General features: G+C 36.7%; 3 protein-coding genes across 3 annotated transcripts; 1 reads left to right on the top strand and 2 right to left on the bottom strand.

Annotated features, from left to right (window-relative positions):
- Nucleotides 1-2,963: 2,963 nt before the first annotated feature.
- On the top strand, nucleotides 2,964-5,271 carry LOC141646753 (beta-amyrin 6-beta-monooxygenase-like). The gene is made up of 3 exons (XM_074454690.1): nucleotides 2,964-3,961; nucleotides 4,334-4,524; nucleotides 4,752-5,271. Exons 1-3 carry the CDS (start codon nucleotides 3,016-3,018, stop codon nucleotides 5,031-5,033), a joined length of 1,419 nt encoding a protein of 472 aa, XP_074310791.1. The 5' UTR covers nucleotides 2,964-3,015; the 3' UTR covers nucleotides 5,034-5,271.
- LOC141646754 (uncharacterized protein At2g38710-like) lies at nucleotides 5,225-10,227 on the bottom strand. The gene is made up of 5 exons (XM_074454692.1): nucleotides 9,819-10,227; nucleotides 8,654-8,773; nucleotides 7,843-7,957; nucleotides 6,524-6,617; nucleotides 5,225-5,588 (listed from the first exon to the last, which is right to left on the bottom strand). The coding sequence occupies exons 1-5, from the start codon at nucleotides 9,923-9,925 to the stop codon at nucleotides 5,386-5,388; spliced, it is 639 nt and encodes a 212-aa protein (XP_074310793.1). The 5' UTR covers nucleotides 9,926-10,227; the 3' UTR covers nucleotides 5,225-5,385.
- A 1,150-nt stretch (nucleotides 10,228-11,377) lies between these two features.
- On the bottom strand, nucleotides 11,378-15,012 carry LOC141646752 (transcription factor DIVARICATA-like). The gene is made up of 2 exons (XM_074454689.1): nucleotides 14,404-15,012; nucleotides 11,378-12,034 (listed from the first exon to the last, which is right to left on the bottom strand). Exons 1-2 carry the CDS (start codon nucleotides 14,793-14,795, stop codon nucleotides 11,686-11,688), a joined length of 741 nt encoding a protein of 246 aa, XP_074310790.1. The 5' UTR covers nucleotides 14,796-15,012; the 3' UTR covers nucleotides 11,378-11,685.
- Nucleotides 15,013-19,272: the final 4,260 nt, after the last annotated feature.

Genomic DNA, 19,272 nt, shown 5'->3' with positions numbered 1-19,272 from the left:
TGAGCAAGGTCAAGGGTATCCACAGCAAAGTCAACGACTTAGACAGTCTAGCCGATGCAATCCATCGGCCTGTTATCTGGGTCTCGGCCAGACAACTAGCCAGCCGGGACACATATCCGCGTACTCATATCCAAGACCCCTCGGCCGGCCTGCCATAGGTCCATCGGCCGAGGGTAGAACGGTCTTTCCGCCTGCTAGCCACTTGGCCACTTGGCCACTACGTGACAAAAGGTGAAAGTCTATAAATACTCCTCAACCTTCATTGAGGAAAGGATCCACAAAATTGACCTAATAACCACTATTCATCTGGTAATATCTTCCTTATCTCTCTACATTATACTCTTAGCCAAGTAACGACAACTTACCTCTCTAAGTTAACTGACTTGAGCGTCGGAGTGAGTACGCTCGGCCAAAGCCGAGCCCTCAGTTTGTTCATCCTTTCAGGAGACCCCTAGGAGGATTCAAGCAAAGACATCGTTCTACGAGCCACGAGTGGTAACAAATATCTGCTCTGGAATTACACCCGGAACAGAACCGAAGGAAAAAATTCGATCCAAACCCACTATTTAAAAACCCATTCCCGATCCACTATTTAAAAAACCATATCCATATCCACTATTGGAAAACCCGATCCAAATCCAAACCCGATCCATTCATACCCGAACCCGATCCATTCATATTGGGTTTTGGATTATATAGTGGATCAGGTATGGATTTGGAGCGGGTATGGGTTTGAAAAACGTATAATGGATCGGGTATGGATTTTAAAATTTTGGATATGGATCGGGCATGGATATGGATCTGTGATCCAATAAGTAAGTGGATCGGGTTTGGATCTTGCAAAACCCGATCCAACCCGACCCATTGCCATCCCTAGTAATTATGTACATTAACTTATACAGTTATACGGAGTATATATAGATGCTTGAAATTTGTTTGATTAATGATTATTATAGTACTACTTAATACTTATGGAATAACAAATGGCGTTGAACTTTGCTTCTAAAAACAGCCCAAGGGAATTCAAGCCAACCGTCAATCCAAGAAAATGAAGCCTTTCTAGTATTTATTTTCTTTTGAAAATATTTCAGTTTCAATGAATGGAAGTTGTGAATTGTTGACCTTCTTTTAGCACAACAAAAATAGTCAATACTCCGTACAATACTGTTATTTATTTATTTAGTTTTCATACAAGCAGTAAGTTTTTGGGTATTAAGATCAAGTTTTTGAGTTTTAATTTAAAATTTTTGAGTTTTATTATAAAGTTTTTGAGTTAATTTACTTAAACATTAATCTTAAAAAGTTACATTATAACTTAAAAAAATTACATATAAACTCAGAAAAATTTGATTTTGCACCTCATAAAACTAAAATGTAATTTATAAACTCTATAAAACTCAAAAAAAATACACAAAAACTCAACAACTCATTAAATGTGAGATAGTACATCTGATTTGCAATCCTTTTTCTCGAGTACAAGGCTTGGGTATACCTAAACCTGACAAAGCTTACTCGACCCAAAATTGCCTAACCCGATTATGACTCGAAAGCCTAAGTTACCCGACCTAAACTTATTGACCCAACCCAAAACCACCAAACTCATATTGACTCGATCTAAGGTGACCCAAAATGACATGCAATTACAAGTTTTAAGTCATATTATTATTATATCAAAATAAAAGTATCCATTTGTTGCAACACTCCATGATAAATAAATAATTTTTAAAGATACTATGTTAATCACAATTGTACTAATTAAATTATTATTAACCATTAACTCGAAAATGAACTAGTCTAAATAACCAGTAAGTAGATTATACATTTGTACCACCATTTGTTATAATTTTTTAGCATTATAATAAAATTTTTGAGTACTTTCTCTTATTTCATTTGTTGTTCCCCTTTCCTTTTCCATCAAATCCAAGTTTTGTTCTCTCTTTCCTTTATTGGACAACCTTTTATGGTCCAAAATTATTTTGATGTGCTAAAGAGAAAGGAGAACAACAAATGAAATAAGAGAGTATTATTTTCGAAATTTTGAGTTTTATTATAAAGTTTTTGAGTTCATCCACTTAAACATTAAGCTCAAAAAATTACATTATAACTCGAAAACATTACATATAAGCACAACTAAATTTGAGTTTTGAAGAAAAAAATAAAATCAACTTTAATAAGCTCAGAACAAATACACATAATAAATACACGTAAACTCAAAAACAAATGAGGTCTAAGGTAGTACATCCGATGTATGTTCCTTTTTCTCGTAAATAACCTATACCTTTAATGACATGACCCAAACCAAAAACGACCGTCAATCTGACATCCGAAATTGACCTAAAACCTAAAATGACCCAACCAGGCGCAATTCTAAATGAATATGCAAACCCGAAATGACCTGGTTCAAATCAATCCAACTCAAATCCGACAAGATGGACTCATTTACCACCTCTAGATTGAATATGCGTTCAAATTAATCCAACTCACATCCTACCAGATGGACTCATTTACCGCCTCTAAGGGTATTAGCAATAGACAAACCCCAAATGAGGTTTGTCTAATGTCACATCACTCAACACACAAACCTCTCTAACAACAAACCTCAATACAACAATAAACAAACCTCTTAAATATAGACAAACCTCATAAAAGTATACTACATGGGGTCTACTATCACTCACAACCAAAAACACAAACATGTATACAAAATTGTAACCAATCTCATCTATGAACCTCAACCCTCATTCCCAACAATAGAGAGGTTTGTCAACAAACCTTTAAAAAGTACACAATTTTTTGTTGACAAACTTCTATTGTTGATGCCCTAAATAGAGGTGGACAATGGGCCGGGTTGAGGAGTGACTGAGTGAGCCTTGGACGGGCCGGACTAGCCCGCACTTAAGTTCACCTCTACCTCTAGGTATACCCATACAATGGTACAAGTCTTTAAATAGAAGTAGAAAAGAGCCCTGAATTATTAAGAAACAACCCCAACTCCCCAAGGCCAAAACATACATCATGGGTCCTTTGTTCATCTTAGGTTGTTGCTTAGCAACAATCCTCTTCATTGTTTCCATACTTCCTCAAACACCCATTTTCAAGCGTAATTACAATCTTCCTCCCGGTACTATCGGGTGGCCGATCATCGGCGAAACCTTCTCATACTTCGCCAGCCCCACGGCCTTCATCCGCCACAAAATGACCAAATACTCGACAACCATCTTTAGTACATATTTCTTCGGGCATAATGTAGTTTTCTTATGCGGCCCAGCCGCTAACAAATTCATTTTCTCGAATGAAGGTAAATTGTTTAAGGTATGGATACCCGAGACACTGAGCAAAATTCTATGCCAACCGAATTATCCCAAAAACTCTGAGTTACAGTCGTCATGGCTACTACTTGATGCCCCAATCCACAAATTTTTCAGACCCGACTCAATTCGAGATCATGTTCATGTAATCGATTCTGTTTCACGTGAACACGTGGATCGTTACTGGGTTCCTAATACTAACAAAGAGCTGAAAGTTTACCCTCTTGCAAAAGAGTTCAGCTTTTACTTGGCTTGTAGGGTAATGTTGGATTACTCTAACACCAACTCGGAACAAATAAGGCAGCTCGCGAAGCAATTCTTTATCCTGGCTGAAGACGTCTTCAATGTACCAGTTAATTTCCCCGGGACACCTTATTATAGGGCGAAGAAAGGTGGAGATAAAGTCCTGGAAATGGTGACGGAAATTGTGAAACAAAGGAGGAAGGAAGCGACAACAATGTCGCCAAAAGAAGACGTGTTGGGTCATATACTCATGGCCACCGACTCTAACGGCCATGTTTACAGTGACCAACAAATTGCGAGGAAGATTATTGGTTATTTGTTTGCCGGGTTTTACAGTACTAGCTCCACCATTGCTATTCTTTTATGCCATCTTGCCCAACACCCTCTTGTCTTCGAAAAGGTCTTACAAGGTACGATAACTCTTCATTTCGGATAACATGTTATCACTGGCGGAACCAGCAAGAGGCAAATTCTCATTTCAGACGGTCCCTTTCCGTCTGATACTGAGACAGACAAAATTGGCCATTTTACGATAAAAAGTAAATATTTCTTGATAAAATGTTACCATCAGTTTATTGTTAAAAAGTGACAATTCTAATTATAACATTTTATTAATAAATGGTCATCACTTTTTCCCGTCTTAGGTTAATACCGTCAACAAGGTGCTAGTAGAGCCCCTAGAACTTTTTTTCACCCATTTAATCCTGATTTCACTATGCTTTTAAGAACTTTTGATTAAAGTACTTCTCACATACCAATTTCTTTATGCTGCTGAGCTACAGAGCAATTAGAGATAGTTAAGGATCAGAGAGAACCAGGGAAGCTGTTACATTGGAAGGATGTACAGAAAATGAAGTACTCATGGAACGTGGTTCGAGAATCGATGAGACTACTTCCACCTCCAACTGCAACTTTTAGGGTGGCTCTCACTGACTTCACTTATGAAGGTTACACTATCCCTAAAGGTTGGAAGGTATAAATTTCTTCGGCTACAGTCGTATCCATACAACAATGCATAGAAACACGATATTTCAAAACTTTAAATCTTTTACTTCGTACAAGTTTTGAGATAAGACTCACATAAGTCTTGCGAAAAAATTCCCAGCAATGTTACCCTTAAGTAATCAGCCATGTTTACACATTTAATTTGCGTAAATCCAATATATCGTCATTTTATTTCAATTTTCGTATTAATTACAGATCGGTTGGGATGCACATTACACAAATACAGACCCGACATACTTTAAGGATCCAGAAAAATTCGATCCTTCAAGATTTGAAGAGGAAGGAGCATCGGTACCATATACTTACGTACCCTTTGGTGGAGGTCCTCGAATGTGCAAGGGAAACGAATTTGCACGAATATTACTACTCGTATTTTTACATAATGTCGTCACTAAATTCAGGTTAGAAGAGATCGATTCTCAAAAGAAGACATCTTCTAACCATACCAGTTTCCAGCTCAAGGTGGTCCGGGTTTAATTCGCCTTCTAAACTTATGAATCTCGATAAAAACTTACATAAGATCATTGTATACTATACAATGACGATCTCCTATATTTTCTATGTGTGTATTTTATAACCGCTCAATAAACACAAGCTGTATCTTTTGGTCATGTAAGGTCTTGCTAGTTGCTACTCTGAATGGACACGGCTTTACTATGCATAGGTACTTTTATGTAAAACGGTTTCAAATAAAATCTTAAATTCCCGTTGAGCATTAGGTTTAATTTATTTGATATAAAGAAAGTACTTCGGTCTCTTATGTTTAACAAGATTACAAGAAATTCAACTTTCACAGAGGAAACAACTCGAAATGATACAAGAGGCTGTTTTAAATAGTTACCTTGACCCCATTAATAGTTGGAGCAGTGCCTCTGGTGTTGATCACATAAGCAACATACTCACCATAGTGCATTGTAATTGCTGAACTCTGGTAACGAGTCAACCTAATGCGCTTCCTAAGAGATTCTGTAATCACGCCATTATAACCGGCTTTACGCATAAGCGAGTCAATGGCCTCAAGTTGCGTCCAACCTGAAATAAAAAAAAAGGCTGTGAAATCAGACTAATAATAGCAGAATAGCTCACCTTTCCTACAGAATAACGCACGAGGTTCAGTTCCTATTTCCTAATCAATGTACAGATTTATTACTATGTGTGAATGTGTGATATGATCCGGAAGAATACAATTCGGCTCTGCCGACAAGTAGTGATAAAAACACATCCCAAAAGTTCGAGGACAAAGCAAGACATGTTGCAAGTGAGCAAAGATTCTACTTATCTCAAATACCATTATTTATCAAAATTAACCAATTCTAGATCATAACCCTAACATTAAACCATGGTTACCGAATTCGCTCGGTGCCTACGAATCGTGAATTGTTAAAAGCGAATTCTATCGTGTTGCTTACTGAAAATACATATAACACACATTCTATAAGAGTGAATCGCGAATTGGTAAGCACGTATCCATAGCGAATTCGGTAACCATGCATTAAACTACTTCCCCATCAGTCCATCACTACTGTTCTGTGATCAGCAATTCACCATCATCAATAGACTCAACAGCCACACGTATGGAAAAAAAACGAAAAAGAAAGTATCTTTCTTCTTAACCTACATCATATTACCATCATCCCAACTCTCAGCCTCTAGGGTACTGATTACTTAAAAACTTCCAGAAAAGAAGCTCATACACTTCCTGCCTTGTCCCACAAAAGAACTGTATTACCCTATTGAATTAAGGGAATACATCCAACGGTAAAACACAGAAGCACCAGCTACCAGTCATGCAAATGTCAAAAAAAGATGGTATTTGAAGCACACGCCTAATAGTCATATGCTCCATATTTGGTTGAATGTATTACTAAAATCAACAAAATAACAAAATTAACATGGAAATCGAGTATTCCCGAAAAAGCACTACAAATATTTTTTTTAAACCCAAGCGAAGTAACGCAGTAACGCACCTTCATGCTCAGCAACTTCAGGTAAATATGTGGCATTTCGCCTGGTATTGTAGTCAGGATCAGTAAATTCAATTATGATGCCATGCTTTCCTACCTGTCACAGGAAATATTCATACAGCACCAGCTATAAATAACTTCATACAGCTCTCAGAGGCTAAAAATTAAGAGAAAATAGGTATTGAAACATTACAGAAGCCGCGTCTCACAAATCACATCATATTTTCTTATTACCTATTAATAACCCTGGTCATTAGGAAAGTATGCTATAAAAACAATTATTATCCCTCTTCAGTACCATCCATATGCTCCAGTGACAAGGCAAGAGCAACTAAAATCCTTAACTAGGAAAAAAAGGGCATTGATCCCAACCATGATTAACTTATTGTTGTGTTAACTGTTAAGGTAGCTGCTTCAAGATCTATCTCCACAGAAGCTGTGCCAAAATCAAGGCTCAACTAGTTTGGGCTGTGTTATCCTGCCTCTTCATATATCCTTGATACTCGTGTCTGAAACTTACACTCGACAGGGGTGGGACACTTGAACGCCTCATTTTAAGCCAAAATATGCATATTTTTTATAATAATAGGAGTCATACACTTGGACACGCACACATGTCGGATACCTCTAAACAAGTCCAAGTGACGTAGGTTATGGGTTCCTTGATACATAAAATTCAATAATAACACTGACTGTAGAGTAAACTATCGAGTGTGTAAAATAAGCAGTTCAAAATCTGAAACATCATTTGCAGTGCAAACCATCTAGATTAGATAAGTCCATAAAACTAGAACATGCACTGAATGACTGAAAACATACTCTGCAGTCAAAAACTTCATAATTAGTGAAGCCACAACAAAACTACTGTGGCACATATCATTACTCAGTTAAGAGTATTCTAGGAGCTAATGTAGCAAATATCAACAGAGCAGAACATCTCAAAATCCATAATTAGGATTTCAGACGGTGCCTAAAACTTAAAAATAAACCAACACCTACACAGCTAAAAAATCGAACCACGGAATATATCCTTCAATTTCACCACTTTACCAAGCAATATGATGTCAAATGAAATGGAAGTGCAAATAACAAACACATAGGAATCTCATCAACAAGTCTTGGATATTTTTAGGTCACCCATCAACCTAGAAAACCCCAGTATACAGACACTCCAGGTGACTCCTGACGGAGTCTTGTTAATACCGAATGTTCCAAGGGGTGAGCAAACCAGGCGACATCAACAGATGGCTGCCACTTTGTTCTATATTTAAAAAGGTTCAAAAATTACGTGTGTCAAAGCTGGCGGGAAGAAGAGAACAAACCTCCCAGTCCAGGTAGTCAGTGGCGGTCTCATAGTCAGTCAGAACAGAAACTGTACATTGCAACTGTGGTAATTCTTTAGCTTGAATTGGGGAAAAACGGCGATCTCTCAGCGCACTGTGACAGAATATAAGCCCAAAAATAAAAATAAAAAATAAACACAAAGCAGTAAGCTGATAGCTTTAGTAGTGAAGGTAGCAAAATTTTAACCACTCACTATAAGATTGACTCCACGCCTCCACGGCGAAGTGACAATAGCGTTTACATAAGGAAAAAAATAAAAATAAAAACATCCCTTCAATACCAGTATACCACCAAAGACTTTTAGTCCTTAATTGGAAGATTAGTCAAAACAAAAATTCAAATCAATCAAACATTCTCAAAAGAAAAGGGCCATCAGTTTTTGAAGGGAAAAGAGACGTATAAACCACTAACAAACATTCGGAAAATATTTTAGGGCGAAAAGAAGGCATGAAGAAGCAGGAGTGCAGGACACATGACTTCCATCCAGCTACCCTAATTACCGAGACGATAAATCAACATATAAGCAGACTATATTCCACTGAACATTTTGAAAGTGCTAGCGACTGATAATGTCCAAACGATAGTAGACCATTGAAACCAACACTCGGAACACAAAAACTTATACAAGATGGTCTTATGTGTTAATGTGTGACCAACCCGGTAACCATACGTTTAATGAGGAATACATCATTCGGATTGGTCTCGCATGTATTTACAGAGTCAGCGGGCAACACAAACAACCAATCAAATTTACAAAAAAGAAAGTAATTCCACATTTAAGCACAATACCTAGTGAGAGCATAGTCCTTGAAACCATTGATCAAGGCACGGGGTTCAAGAGTTCCAATACAGCCACGAAGACGAGGCTCTCCTCCATTAACCACCTTCTTCCAGGTTACAAACAACGGGCTGCATCCAGTAAAACAATCAGTTAACCCAACACTTAAATCCCTGGTCAAACTATTCTAAAAATCTCGCTAATAGCCAAATTACTGAATCACACCAACAAGAACGAACTTAGCACAAGAAAACCAATAAAACCGAGCAGAACAACATATACTCACTGCATGTCTGCATTCTACTGATACCACATGTACAATCTTGTCAAAAAGTCGACCAAATATTCCCAAAATCTCCAGATATAATAAAAGTACTCTCATATGATCGTAACATAAATCCTTATCTACAAAATTCTGCAACTATACTCGTGCATTTCCTGGGTTTCGTCTCATTTTCGATTACAACAACTGAGATTGTTAATTAGAACTACAAATTTCCAAGAACAACCACCGCCAAATAAAACAGATGTTTACAAAATCACTCTGCATTGACACGAAACTGAGATTGTTAATTAGAACTACAAATTTCCTACACCAACGCCAACATCCAAATAAAACAGATGAGCTTCCCAAATCACTCCGTATCGACACGAAACTAAGATTGTTAATTACAACTACAAATTTCCAACAACCACCACCAAATAAAACAGATGAGCTAACAAGATGGGCTAACAAAATCACTCCGTATCGACACGAAACTGAGATTGTTAATTAGAACTACAAATTTCCAAACTACAACATCCAAATAAAACAGATGAGCTAACAAAATCACTCCGTATCGACACGAAACTGAGATTGTTAATTACAACTACAAATTTCCAAACTATACTAAATTACAAAAACAATGAAATCACAGTATATCTAACATACACGAGTAATAACAAAATAATCAATAATTTGAGCTACAATATACAATTGAACAACAATACAACAACAACAACAACATCAGAGCCTTAATCCCAAAATAATTTGGGGTCGGCTGACATGAATCATCCTTTCGAACCGTCCATGGGTGAACCGTCCATGGGTGAACAATACAATTGAACAACAATAATACATCAAAATTAACAAATAGAAAAAAAAAAAAAAAAAAGTGTATGATTAGAAAATATTACTGTTGAGCATCATCAAAAGCAGGAGGAGGAATTTGATCGGTGTTATTGTAGTGACCGACAAGTGTATCAAAACAGTAGACCGCCATTTCTTGCTTCGCCGACACCATTTTTTTCTATTTTTAGTAATTAAATTCAGAATTTACTTTTTCTGGAAAGTTTAGGTGAAATAATTTTGATTATTTTTGTTGTATGAATGATTGAAGAGCTAGATTAATTAAAATAATGAAATTGGAAATTTGAAAAAATTGGGAATTTTGAATTTTAAAAGGGGAATAATTGAAAGAAGATAGAGATTGATAAGGAAGAACAAATGCCGTGTAGTTAATCTCTCCCTTTTGTTCCTGCTCTTCTTCTCTCTTGAATGGAATCTGTACGTTTTCTTCTGTTTTTTATGTTTCTTTATGCTTGTAATTTGAATGGAGGCATGGAGCCACGGGAAAACTCGGCACGGGTCGGATTTGGAGCACGATCCACTGAGTTAGCACGGTACAACACGAGTCTACGGGTGTAAACTAGAGAAGGCAATGTGCTGTGCCGGGCCCGGGTCCGGGCCTGTCCTGCCTAGCCACAATTTTGGCCCGGCCCAGGCACGATCAATCGTGCTTTCGGGTCGTGTTGTGTCGGCCCGGGTCTCGGCCCGTCGTGCCTAGCCACAATTTTGGTTCGGCCCAGGCATGGTCAATCGTGCTTTCGGGCCGTGTTGTGCCGGCCCGCTTTCCCCACCCCAACCGTGGCCCGCCCCTTGGCCCGAGAAAAGTCGGGCTAGACTCGTGTCGCCCATCGTGCTTCGGGGTATTTTTAATGGTTTTTTAATTATTTACCACTGAAACCATCGTGCCTCGAGTCGGGCCGTGCCTAGGCACGGGTTTTTTGGAATTTTGGCGTCACGGCCCACCTCTTACCCAGGCCAACTTGTTTTCTTCACCGTGCCGGATTCAAGCTGAAGTCCAAGCTCGTCTTGGAAAAAGCTCGAGCTCGGTTTGTCATTATTCTTTTCATTTACTCATCTTTAACTACTAAAAATAATAGTTTTTCAAAAAAATAGTTAAAAAAAATGTAAGAATACAATATAATAATATTATTTAAAAGCAGTATAATTTTAATTATTAAAATTATACTAAAAAAAAAACTAAAAACGAACCTCCGATCCGAGCTTTGCTGAGTTCGGGGATCGGCTCGGATTTGGATGAGCTTGGTTTGAACGAGCTCAAGCCAAGCTTTGACCAAGTCGATCGGACGAGTCAGCTTTTTTCATTTACAACCCTAATAGGACGTAAGATGAGGGTTCGCCCAATCAGAATGTGGGTTAACCCACTAATAAGGCTTGTCATTGTCAGCAAGGCCTGCTACCACGACCCAAACTGTAGATTGTTTTATCTAGTCTTTTTATAAGTAGCATGCTAAATATAGTAACTGTCAAAACAGCCAGTTCCACTCTTACAGTCACGGGGTCACGAGTCTCACGACCTTGGTTTCAAACCCGTCAAATATTAAAACTGCCTTACGATTTGGCAGTCGCAGCAAAATATAAACAATGAAGCACAAAAACGACAACCATAAGAGCTAAAGCCTAATCTAGAAGGCAAATATGGCATTACCAGCAATCCAGCATTACATTCCGATAGTCAGCAGCAGTGTACTACTAAATCTAGCATCTTAAACATAATATATCGGCGTTCAGTTTCTAATCCTCCGTCTCCATCTCAGTATAATAACAGTCACTAGTGACGAGCGACCACTATATCAACATCACAGCTTATACTAAAAATTCTAAACCCGTTTTTCCCATATTTACTCCGCTTCACCAACCGTCACCTGAATACATAAGATTTTTGTATATTTACAAAATAAACCCAAAACACTAGCTTTACATTGGAGGGAACCCAAAATTCTGATACCCAAATGGACTTCCTTGGGTAGCTCCGTACTGAGGTGACCCGCTCATTTGATGCAATGTTGGATGTTGAGGGATTGAGTTTCCGCCAGGTGGTGGAATCCAGCTCTGTTCGACTGCTGGTCGTACACCAGATTTGTCGTCCACGGTGGTGATGTCATGGATGCTTGATCTCTTCCTCTCTTTCTTCCCTGAGTTTTGCCGAAGGTAGTACTTCTGTGCATGGCTAGCTACCTGGGTTGGTGTTCTCGTTACCACCACGTTCCTCGAGATGCTCCTCCAATCACCCTTGCCATATTTCTCCAGCCCGATCAGGAAAAGCCTGTTATACAAAACATCGAATTAGGACAGAAATCAAATGACGTGGCTGGAACAGCAAGGCAAAGCTATCAATGTCGATGAAACAAACAGAGGTTAACAAACACAGTTTCTGAAATTATGTATTTGGAACACCATTTTCTATCCAAAAATAGAAGATTCTCATCCAAGGCGGTACCATGAGATTGACCCGTATTATGACTCGTGTTGGTCTCTCATAATATTAAAAAATAAAAATGTTATCATCAGATACCTCATGAGTAAAAAATAGTCCAAAGAACATAATATTCTTTTAAGATTACTTCCATCGAACCAAACAAGGCACAAGTATCTCACCGTCTCCACATACAAAGAATATATGTATACGGAGCATATTTTTCTTACCAACCAACAAAATACAAGAGAAATTAGGTATACACATCCCAGATTAAGCCAGCTAATGCTGCATTAGGTTGGTCAGATACTGAAATAAACCAGTTAAAAAACCGTCTGGCCAGACAACCATACATGCTAATTATATATACAATATTCCCAGCCACATAAAGTAAGATCATTTCTGGCCTAGACTGTACCCCTTAGTTCAGCGCCAATCATTTCCAACCAAACTTCCGCCAAATTGTCTACACAACAACTACCAGTATCCAACAAAAAATCCAGCAGTTTCACCAGCTCAAATACATTGTACACTAAACTGAAGAATCGACGCATACTCCTAGCCTAACAAGGTAAGCATGTTAGGCGGGTTTCAAAGGGGCAAACCAGAGGGTTCAACCCGTCAACTTACAAATTCAATATCATTGGTCAACATTCCACAGAAATACGCTTCAACCTAACTATGTCCAACACACAACACTTCTACATACAAAGTGGTCCTCGGTATAACCAAGTTTATAGAGAAGCACACAAAAACAATAATTCATTCGCTTGGAAAGACAATTATTATTATTGTACCAACTACCAAGTAGAGCTCAATGCAGCCATCAAAAAAGCACAAGCAAGTAAGCAACCCCTTCAAATTTAGTAAGGGAAGAAGCAAATGAAGATATATGCAAGCACGAAAAACAATAAACGAACTCGGTATCCCATAAATTTCAACTTCCATAATGACTAATGACTAATGAGGCAACATGGGACATGATGTATTTGTAGCGTTTGGGGTTAAAATTTACCCGAAAACCTCAAAACCTCACCCTATCTTGTTCTCACCAACACCCCAAAATCCGAATTCACAACAACATTATAGTCCCAAAACGCTTGATCTCAGCTTAATCCATCAATTTGTTTAATTCACCAAGAATCCAATAAAACGCAAAGAAAATTTCGGAACTTAATGATATACATTCTTATGAATCACTTGTAGCACAATTTAACACCTTTGATCAATTACCAACATAATCAAACATTGGAACTATTATCCAAAATTTACTCATTTTTAATTCGCAAAATCAACCCATTATTTCAACATAGACACAAAATCACATGCAACAAAAGAGTCATACAAACACCTCCTAATACAACACAGTAATGAATAATCTTACTGTATGAGACGGTTCTTTTATATACTACCTCCATCCCATTTTTATTGTCCGATTCCCCTCAAAATTTATCCCAAAATAATCGTCCCCTTTCTAAATTTAGTAATAAAAAAATATGATCAGCCAATATTAACCCTACAGAATAATCAATTAGTCTCTCTAGGCATTCTACTATTTGACCTGTTTTAAGTTTAAGACGAATATTCCCGTCTTAAACAATAAAGAATTTGTGCATAATTGACTACCACTATCTCCATCTTACATTAATATAGTCCTAAATTTCTTTAATTCACCCGTATTAAGTTTAAGACGAAAATTCCCGTCATAAACAAGAATTTGTGCATAATTGACTACCACTATCTCCCATCTTACAATAATATAGTCCTAAATTTCTTTAATTCAAGGGGTCGAGTAGGTATTTCACCTACTTCCTCCGTCCCGGTCATTTATTGTCTAATTCCATTATTCCATTTTGGGTGTTTCAGTCAATTAGTGTCCTTTCTATTTTAGAATTGCATATAATGAACAATTTAATCTTTCGCACTCAATCTGGTCCACATATCATCTTATAATTGGTCCATTCCTTTTTTCTTGATTTTTGTGTCATAATTTAAGGACAACAATTGCCCAGGACGGGAACGGGGATTATTTTCCTTAAATCCTCCCAATATAGAAAGGGGACAATAAAATTGGGATGAAAAGACCATTTTAAAAAAAACCCCGTCACACTATCTTATAACAACAACATTAACCGAGTGCCTCAAACATACCCCGCAAATAAAGTCTCTACCGACGACTCAAAATGAAAATTGCGTCGAGAATTACATCGAATTAATACCTGTGTTCTTCTTCAGTCCAAGGCGTACCCTTTTTACGCTCAGCATCACTACTATGTTTATTACCACCGCCGCCGCCGCCGCTGCTAACAGCCTTATTACTATTACCACCGAAATTAATTTGACTAGACCGGGTTACAGACTCATCAACCCAAAAAGGAAAATCATCAGAATAACTAGGCGGTTCAACCCGACCGGAATCGATCTGATCAACATCATGTAATAAATCAAGATAATGTGCCTTAACATCATCAGACGACCTCCCAGGCACGTGACCAGCAATTTTATTCCATTTTAAATCATCATCGTTTTCTTCAGAAGAGAATATTACTAGAGCTTCTTCGAATAATTTGTCCTCCGCTCTTGTCCACTTGCTTATTTCGCCACCTATCATTACCCCCGTTACTCGAAACCGAACCGAATGACCCGTTTATTTAACGCTTATTTATTTTTGACAGGGTTTTTAGGAATTGGGGATTTTGGGGGTTTTTTTTGGATTAAAGTAGGAAAGGGAGGGTTTAATTGGGGTATTTATAGGGGGGGGGATGGAGGGGGTGTGGGTTGTGTGTCTTGGTACAATGGTGCGGAAATGAGGTGTTTGGGTAATTTTTGGGGGAATTGGGGTTGGATTTTTTTATTGATATTTTGTCATGGTTTTGGACTTTTAAGTGATTTTCAACACGTTTTTGTTTTTTTTTTTTTTGCTTTTTTTTCAATTAGTAGATTATACAACCAGTTGTATACAGTTGTATGATTTAAAATTCGAGTTGTATATTAAAGTTTTCGAGTTTTGTTTAAAAGAATCTGAGTTATGCTGTAAAGTTTTTGAACTTACACATTTAAACATTAAAAAAAAAAAAAAAAAAAATAACTCTTACAAACTCAGAAAAATTACACATAAACTCGGATTAATATATAGAGTTGTACATGCTTATTATACAACTGGTTATATAGTAATATTTGTGCTTTTTTTGGGGGTGAAGGGGTGTGTTGTTTTTTTTAATTTGATGCTAGTTAGGATGAGGTAAGATATTGTAAGAAATTTATAGAATGTGAGAATAGAGATATGTGGAGAGAAATAGGAACATACATTGGAAGTACTAGCTCAGATTTTATTATTTTTTGAGCTTATGTGTATTTTTTTCTGAACCTTTTAAAGTTTATAGGTTATATTTTAATTTTTTGTCATCAAAACTCAAATTTAACTGAGGTTATATGTAATGTTTTTTAGTTATACTGTAATTTTTTTAAACTTAATGTCTAATTGAATGAACTCATAAACTTTAGTAAAACTTAGAAATTTTAAAACAAAACTCAAAACCTTTACTGTAAGTCTGTAATGCTCAAAAACTAAGCAATTTGGTGGTAATACATCGAATGTATAATCCCCTTACTGATATGTGGACGTTGGATTGTGGTTTTGGTTTATCCGGTTACGAGTCAGGTTTGGTTAACGACAAAGTATATCGTGTTATTACTAGCTTACTGATAGTAAATTTTATTGTTAAACGAAATTCATCTTATGTGTTGCATGAGGAACACACAATTTAATTTGAGGTTTAAGGTAAAAAAAATGAAGCAATTAATGTCTCAAATGAATCAAAAGCTCGGGTCAAGTTCGGGTCGGGTCGGGTCAATCGGGTCGGGTTGCTTTTTCCAGGTCTGCATGACGAGTTACGGGTCAGGTTTGGTCAATAGCAGAGTATTTCGCTTTCTTACCAGCTTATTAATCGTAAATTATATTATAAGACCGTCGTATGGTGCGATTATAGCCGTGACGGGTTACAAGGTAATTTTAGGTGTAAAATCAACCTCTCATACTGCACTTTGCATTTTTTTAAAGATTATCTAAGACAATTAAAAAAAAGGATACTTTCCTAAAAGAAAAAGAAAAAATACAATTCTGGATCATCTTCATTACTATGTTTCCATTTTCTCTCTAATAAACTTTTATTCTAATATATTTTCTCTCTCCATTAATTAAAACATTACTTTTATGAAATAATTACAACCATTAGAATGTCGTGAGATTTAATCCGGACCGTTCGAAAATAATGGAGATCCATTTCTTTTCAAGTAATGAAGAAACACTAAAATTTAGGAGAGGCAGTCTCTCCTTAAGTTATTGAGAGACCAATCTTCGTACCCATTTATTTGTTTTTCGCGACCCTTTTATTGTTGATCGTGATATAGTAATTTCGTACATATTTACATAATAAATGTACCCATTTTATCTTTAATTGTGATTTGTGCCTATTTTATTACCCTTATTACCGTTTTTTCTTAAAAGTGTAAAATAATCTCTCAATAAACTTATTAAGAGACCATCTTTCAGAAGACTTACTCAGAGAGAGATTCGGACTGCCTTTACCCTACAACACCCACTTGTCAAAAAACGAAGGTAGAGTAATGGTTGTTTCAAACTTTCAAGAGTATCTATAAAGGCCTTTAAGAACACAAATTCTCACTTTACACGGATACTCTTCGTCTAAAATTATAGACGTGTCAAATATTACACCATTTTCATAATAAGACAAATAATAAGTGGGATGTCACCACTTTGTCTTATTATATAAGTGGTGACATATTTAACCCGTTTATACTTTAGATGGATATATCCGTCTAAAATAAGACTAATTGCTTTAAAAATCTATGAAACATTGAAACTAGGTGGTGTGACTGGTGTCCATGATGACCAAAATTCAAAATGGACACGATAGTGAGAACTAAATATGCTTTGAAAAAATATATTCGGTTGACTATTAACCTGGCTATTCATAAAAGTCTTGTCATACGTGCATTTCGTTTATTTAAGTGTTTAATTAGAGTGTTAATTAAATTTATATTTCGAGGAATAACTTAAAGGTTTGTACAATTGTACTCCCTACAAAAATGTCAACTTTGTGGAAAATTTAGCTTGGTTGACTTACATGCCTTCAATTAATTTAGTGGCGGATCTTGAAGTAAATGATAAAAGGGGTTAAAATTTAAACTAATAACTTTATATATATTTAAGGTTTAACCATTGAGTTAAGGGAAACCGAATCAAAGTTTTACACTGAAATATAAACAACTAGCAGGGATTGGGCCCCTTCCAGCATAACTAAGGTCCTCGACCTCCACTGATATAACAATTCATGGACTATACAACCAGTTGTATATGTTGTACGGTGTAGAACCTGAGCTTTGTGTCAAAGTATCCGAGCTTTATATTAAAGAATATGAGCTTTATTAGAAAGTATTGAGTTCATTCATTTACACATTAAAAATATGAAATTTAAATTAGCTCAGAAAGAATACACGTAAGCTCGGATTCTTATACTTGGTTGTACCATGCTTATGGTACAACTGGATGTATAATCCTATTTGTGCTGATATAAGCTTATAATGGATATAGCTAGTTAGGAATTGAATCTCGTGATAACTCTAAGAGATAAAAAAAACTCTTACTACTCACTCTAAGCAATTTTGGTAGCTTAAATGGACCGAAAAAGAATTTCATGTTTTAACTTTCAAGGACTTGCTACCCCAGTGATTTGAATACAGTTTTTCTACCCCATTGATATAAGCTTATATTTTTCGAAGTGTTTGGCAAATAGTTTATTTGACCAAATAAGCTACCTGAAATGAAATGAAATGTTGTCTAGGATAACATTTGAGATTTCGGATACTTTATCCTATTTTTTTTCTTTTTCTTTTTTACCCCTTTAATCTTTAATATTGAATAATTATTATATATCCTTTTACGTTATTTTACCATAATAAGCTACATTTTCAGTTAATTTGTCAAACATGTTTTTGTCTAATCAGTTATCTTATCAACTCCTAATTTTCAGCCACCTTTTCAAGTTCCAGTTAACTTTTCAGTTTTCAACTACCTTTTCAGGGTTGAGCTACATTTTTTTAGCTAATTCAACCAAACAGAGCCATAGCCTAATACTCGCTCTGTCTCAGTCACTAGTTAGGTGGCACGGATACTCCTCCTAACCAGCTGTACCGTGTCCGACACAACACTTGTTGAACATACGAAAACACGCCTAAATGTGTCGGATACCTATAAACGAGAAATGAGATGTCGAAAGATCGAAAGAGATCAATTAGAAGACGAGTTTGAGTGGAAAGTGAGAATAAGTGGTAGTTAACGTCAAATTTGACCTTCAGTTATTCAAATTTAATATTAAATACCTTTGGTATATTTTATTAAATTTAAATGACGTATCTCGTGTGCTAAATTTCATGAGATGCTGTGTCACATATCCGTGTCGTGTCCACATCCATATCCGTGTCTGTTTTGGTGCTACTTAAATCAGTAGTTGTAAATCCCAACCTGAGCCTGAACTAGGTAATGCAAAACGCACGGCGAGGTTGACCAGGTAAATAAGAAAGGTTAGGCTTACGATGTCGGCAATAACAGCCTGTGCGAAATTGACGCATAAGCTTAAGACTTTTTTAAGAAACCAAATGAAACAACTCTCAACGTCACCGCACGCCGCCTTTAAAAACTCCGTTTGAGTTAGCCCCACTGCTTTTCTAACTCAAGTGTCGTACTAGATTTGGATTCTCTTACGTGTCACAGTGTCATCTTGCCACGTGCCATCCACTTAAATGTAGTCTTCTCGTTTTGGATAAGATTGACTATGTCATTATAGATCCAACGAATTTTACTAAGGCGTCATATATACAGTAATTTTGAGTAAGTATATATTCTAAGACACAAATTCTCATTATAGACGGACACTATCCGTCTATACGTATAGACGGATACCATTTTTCCTCACAAAATACCCATTTGCCATAAAGTGGGAAACACATGGGGGTGCCCCACCTTGTCCCTCCTACCCATTTTATTAGAGGTTTTTACCCGTCTGTTC

Source organism: Silene latifolia, chromosome 3 (assembly GCF_048544455.1).
Source record: "Silene latifolia isolate original U9 population chromosome 3, ASM4854445v1, whole genome shotgun sequence".
Lineage (NCBI taxonomy): Eukaryota > Viridiplantae > Streptophyta > Magnoliopsida > Caryophyllales > Caryophyllaceae > Silene > Silene latifolia.
The sequence above is the reverse complement of the archived record's forward strand: the minus strand, read 5'-3'. Positions and strand labels throughout refer to the sequence as shown.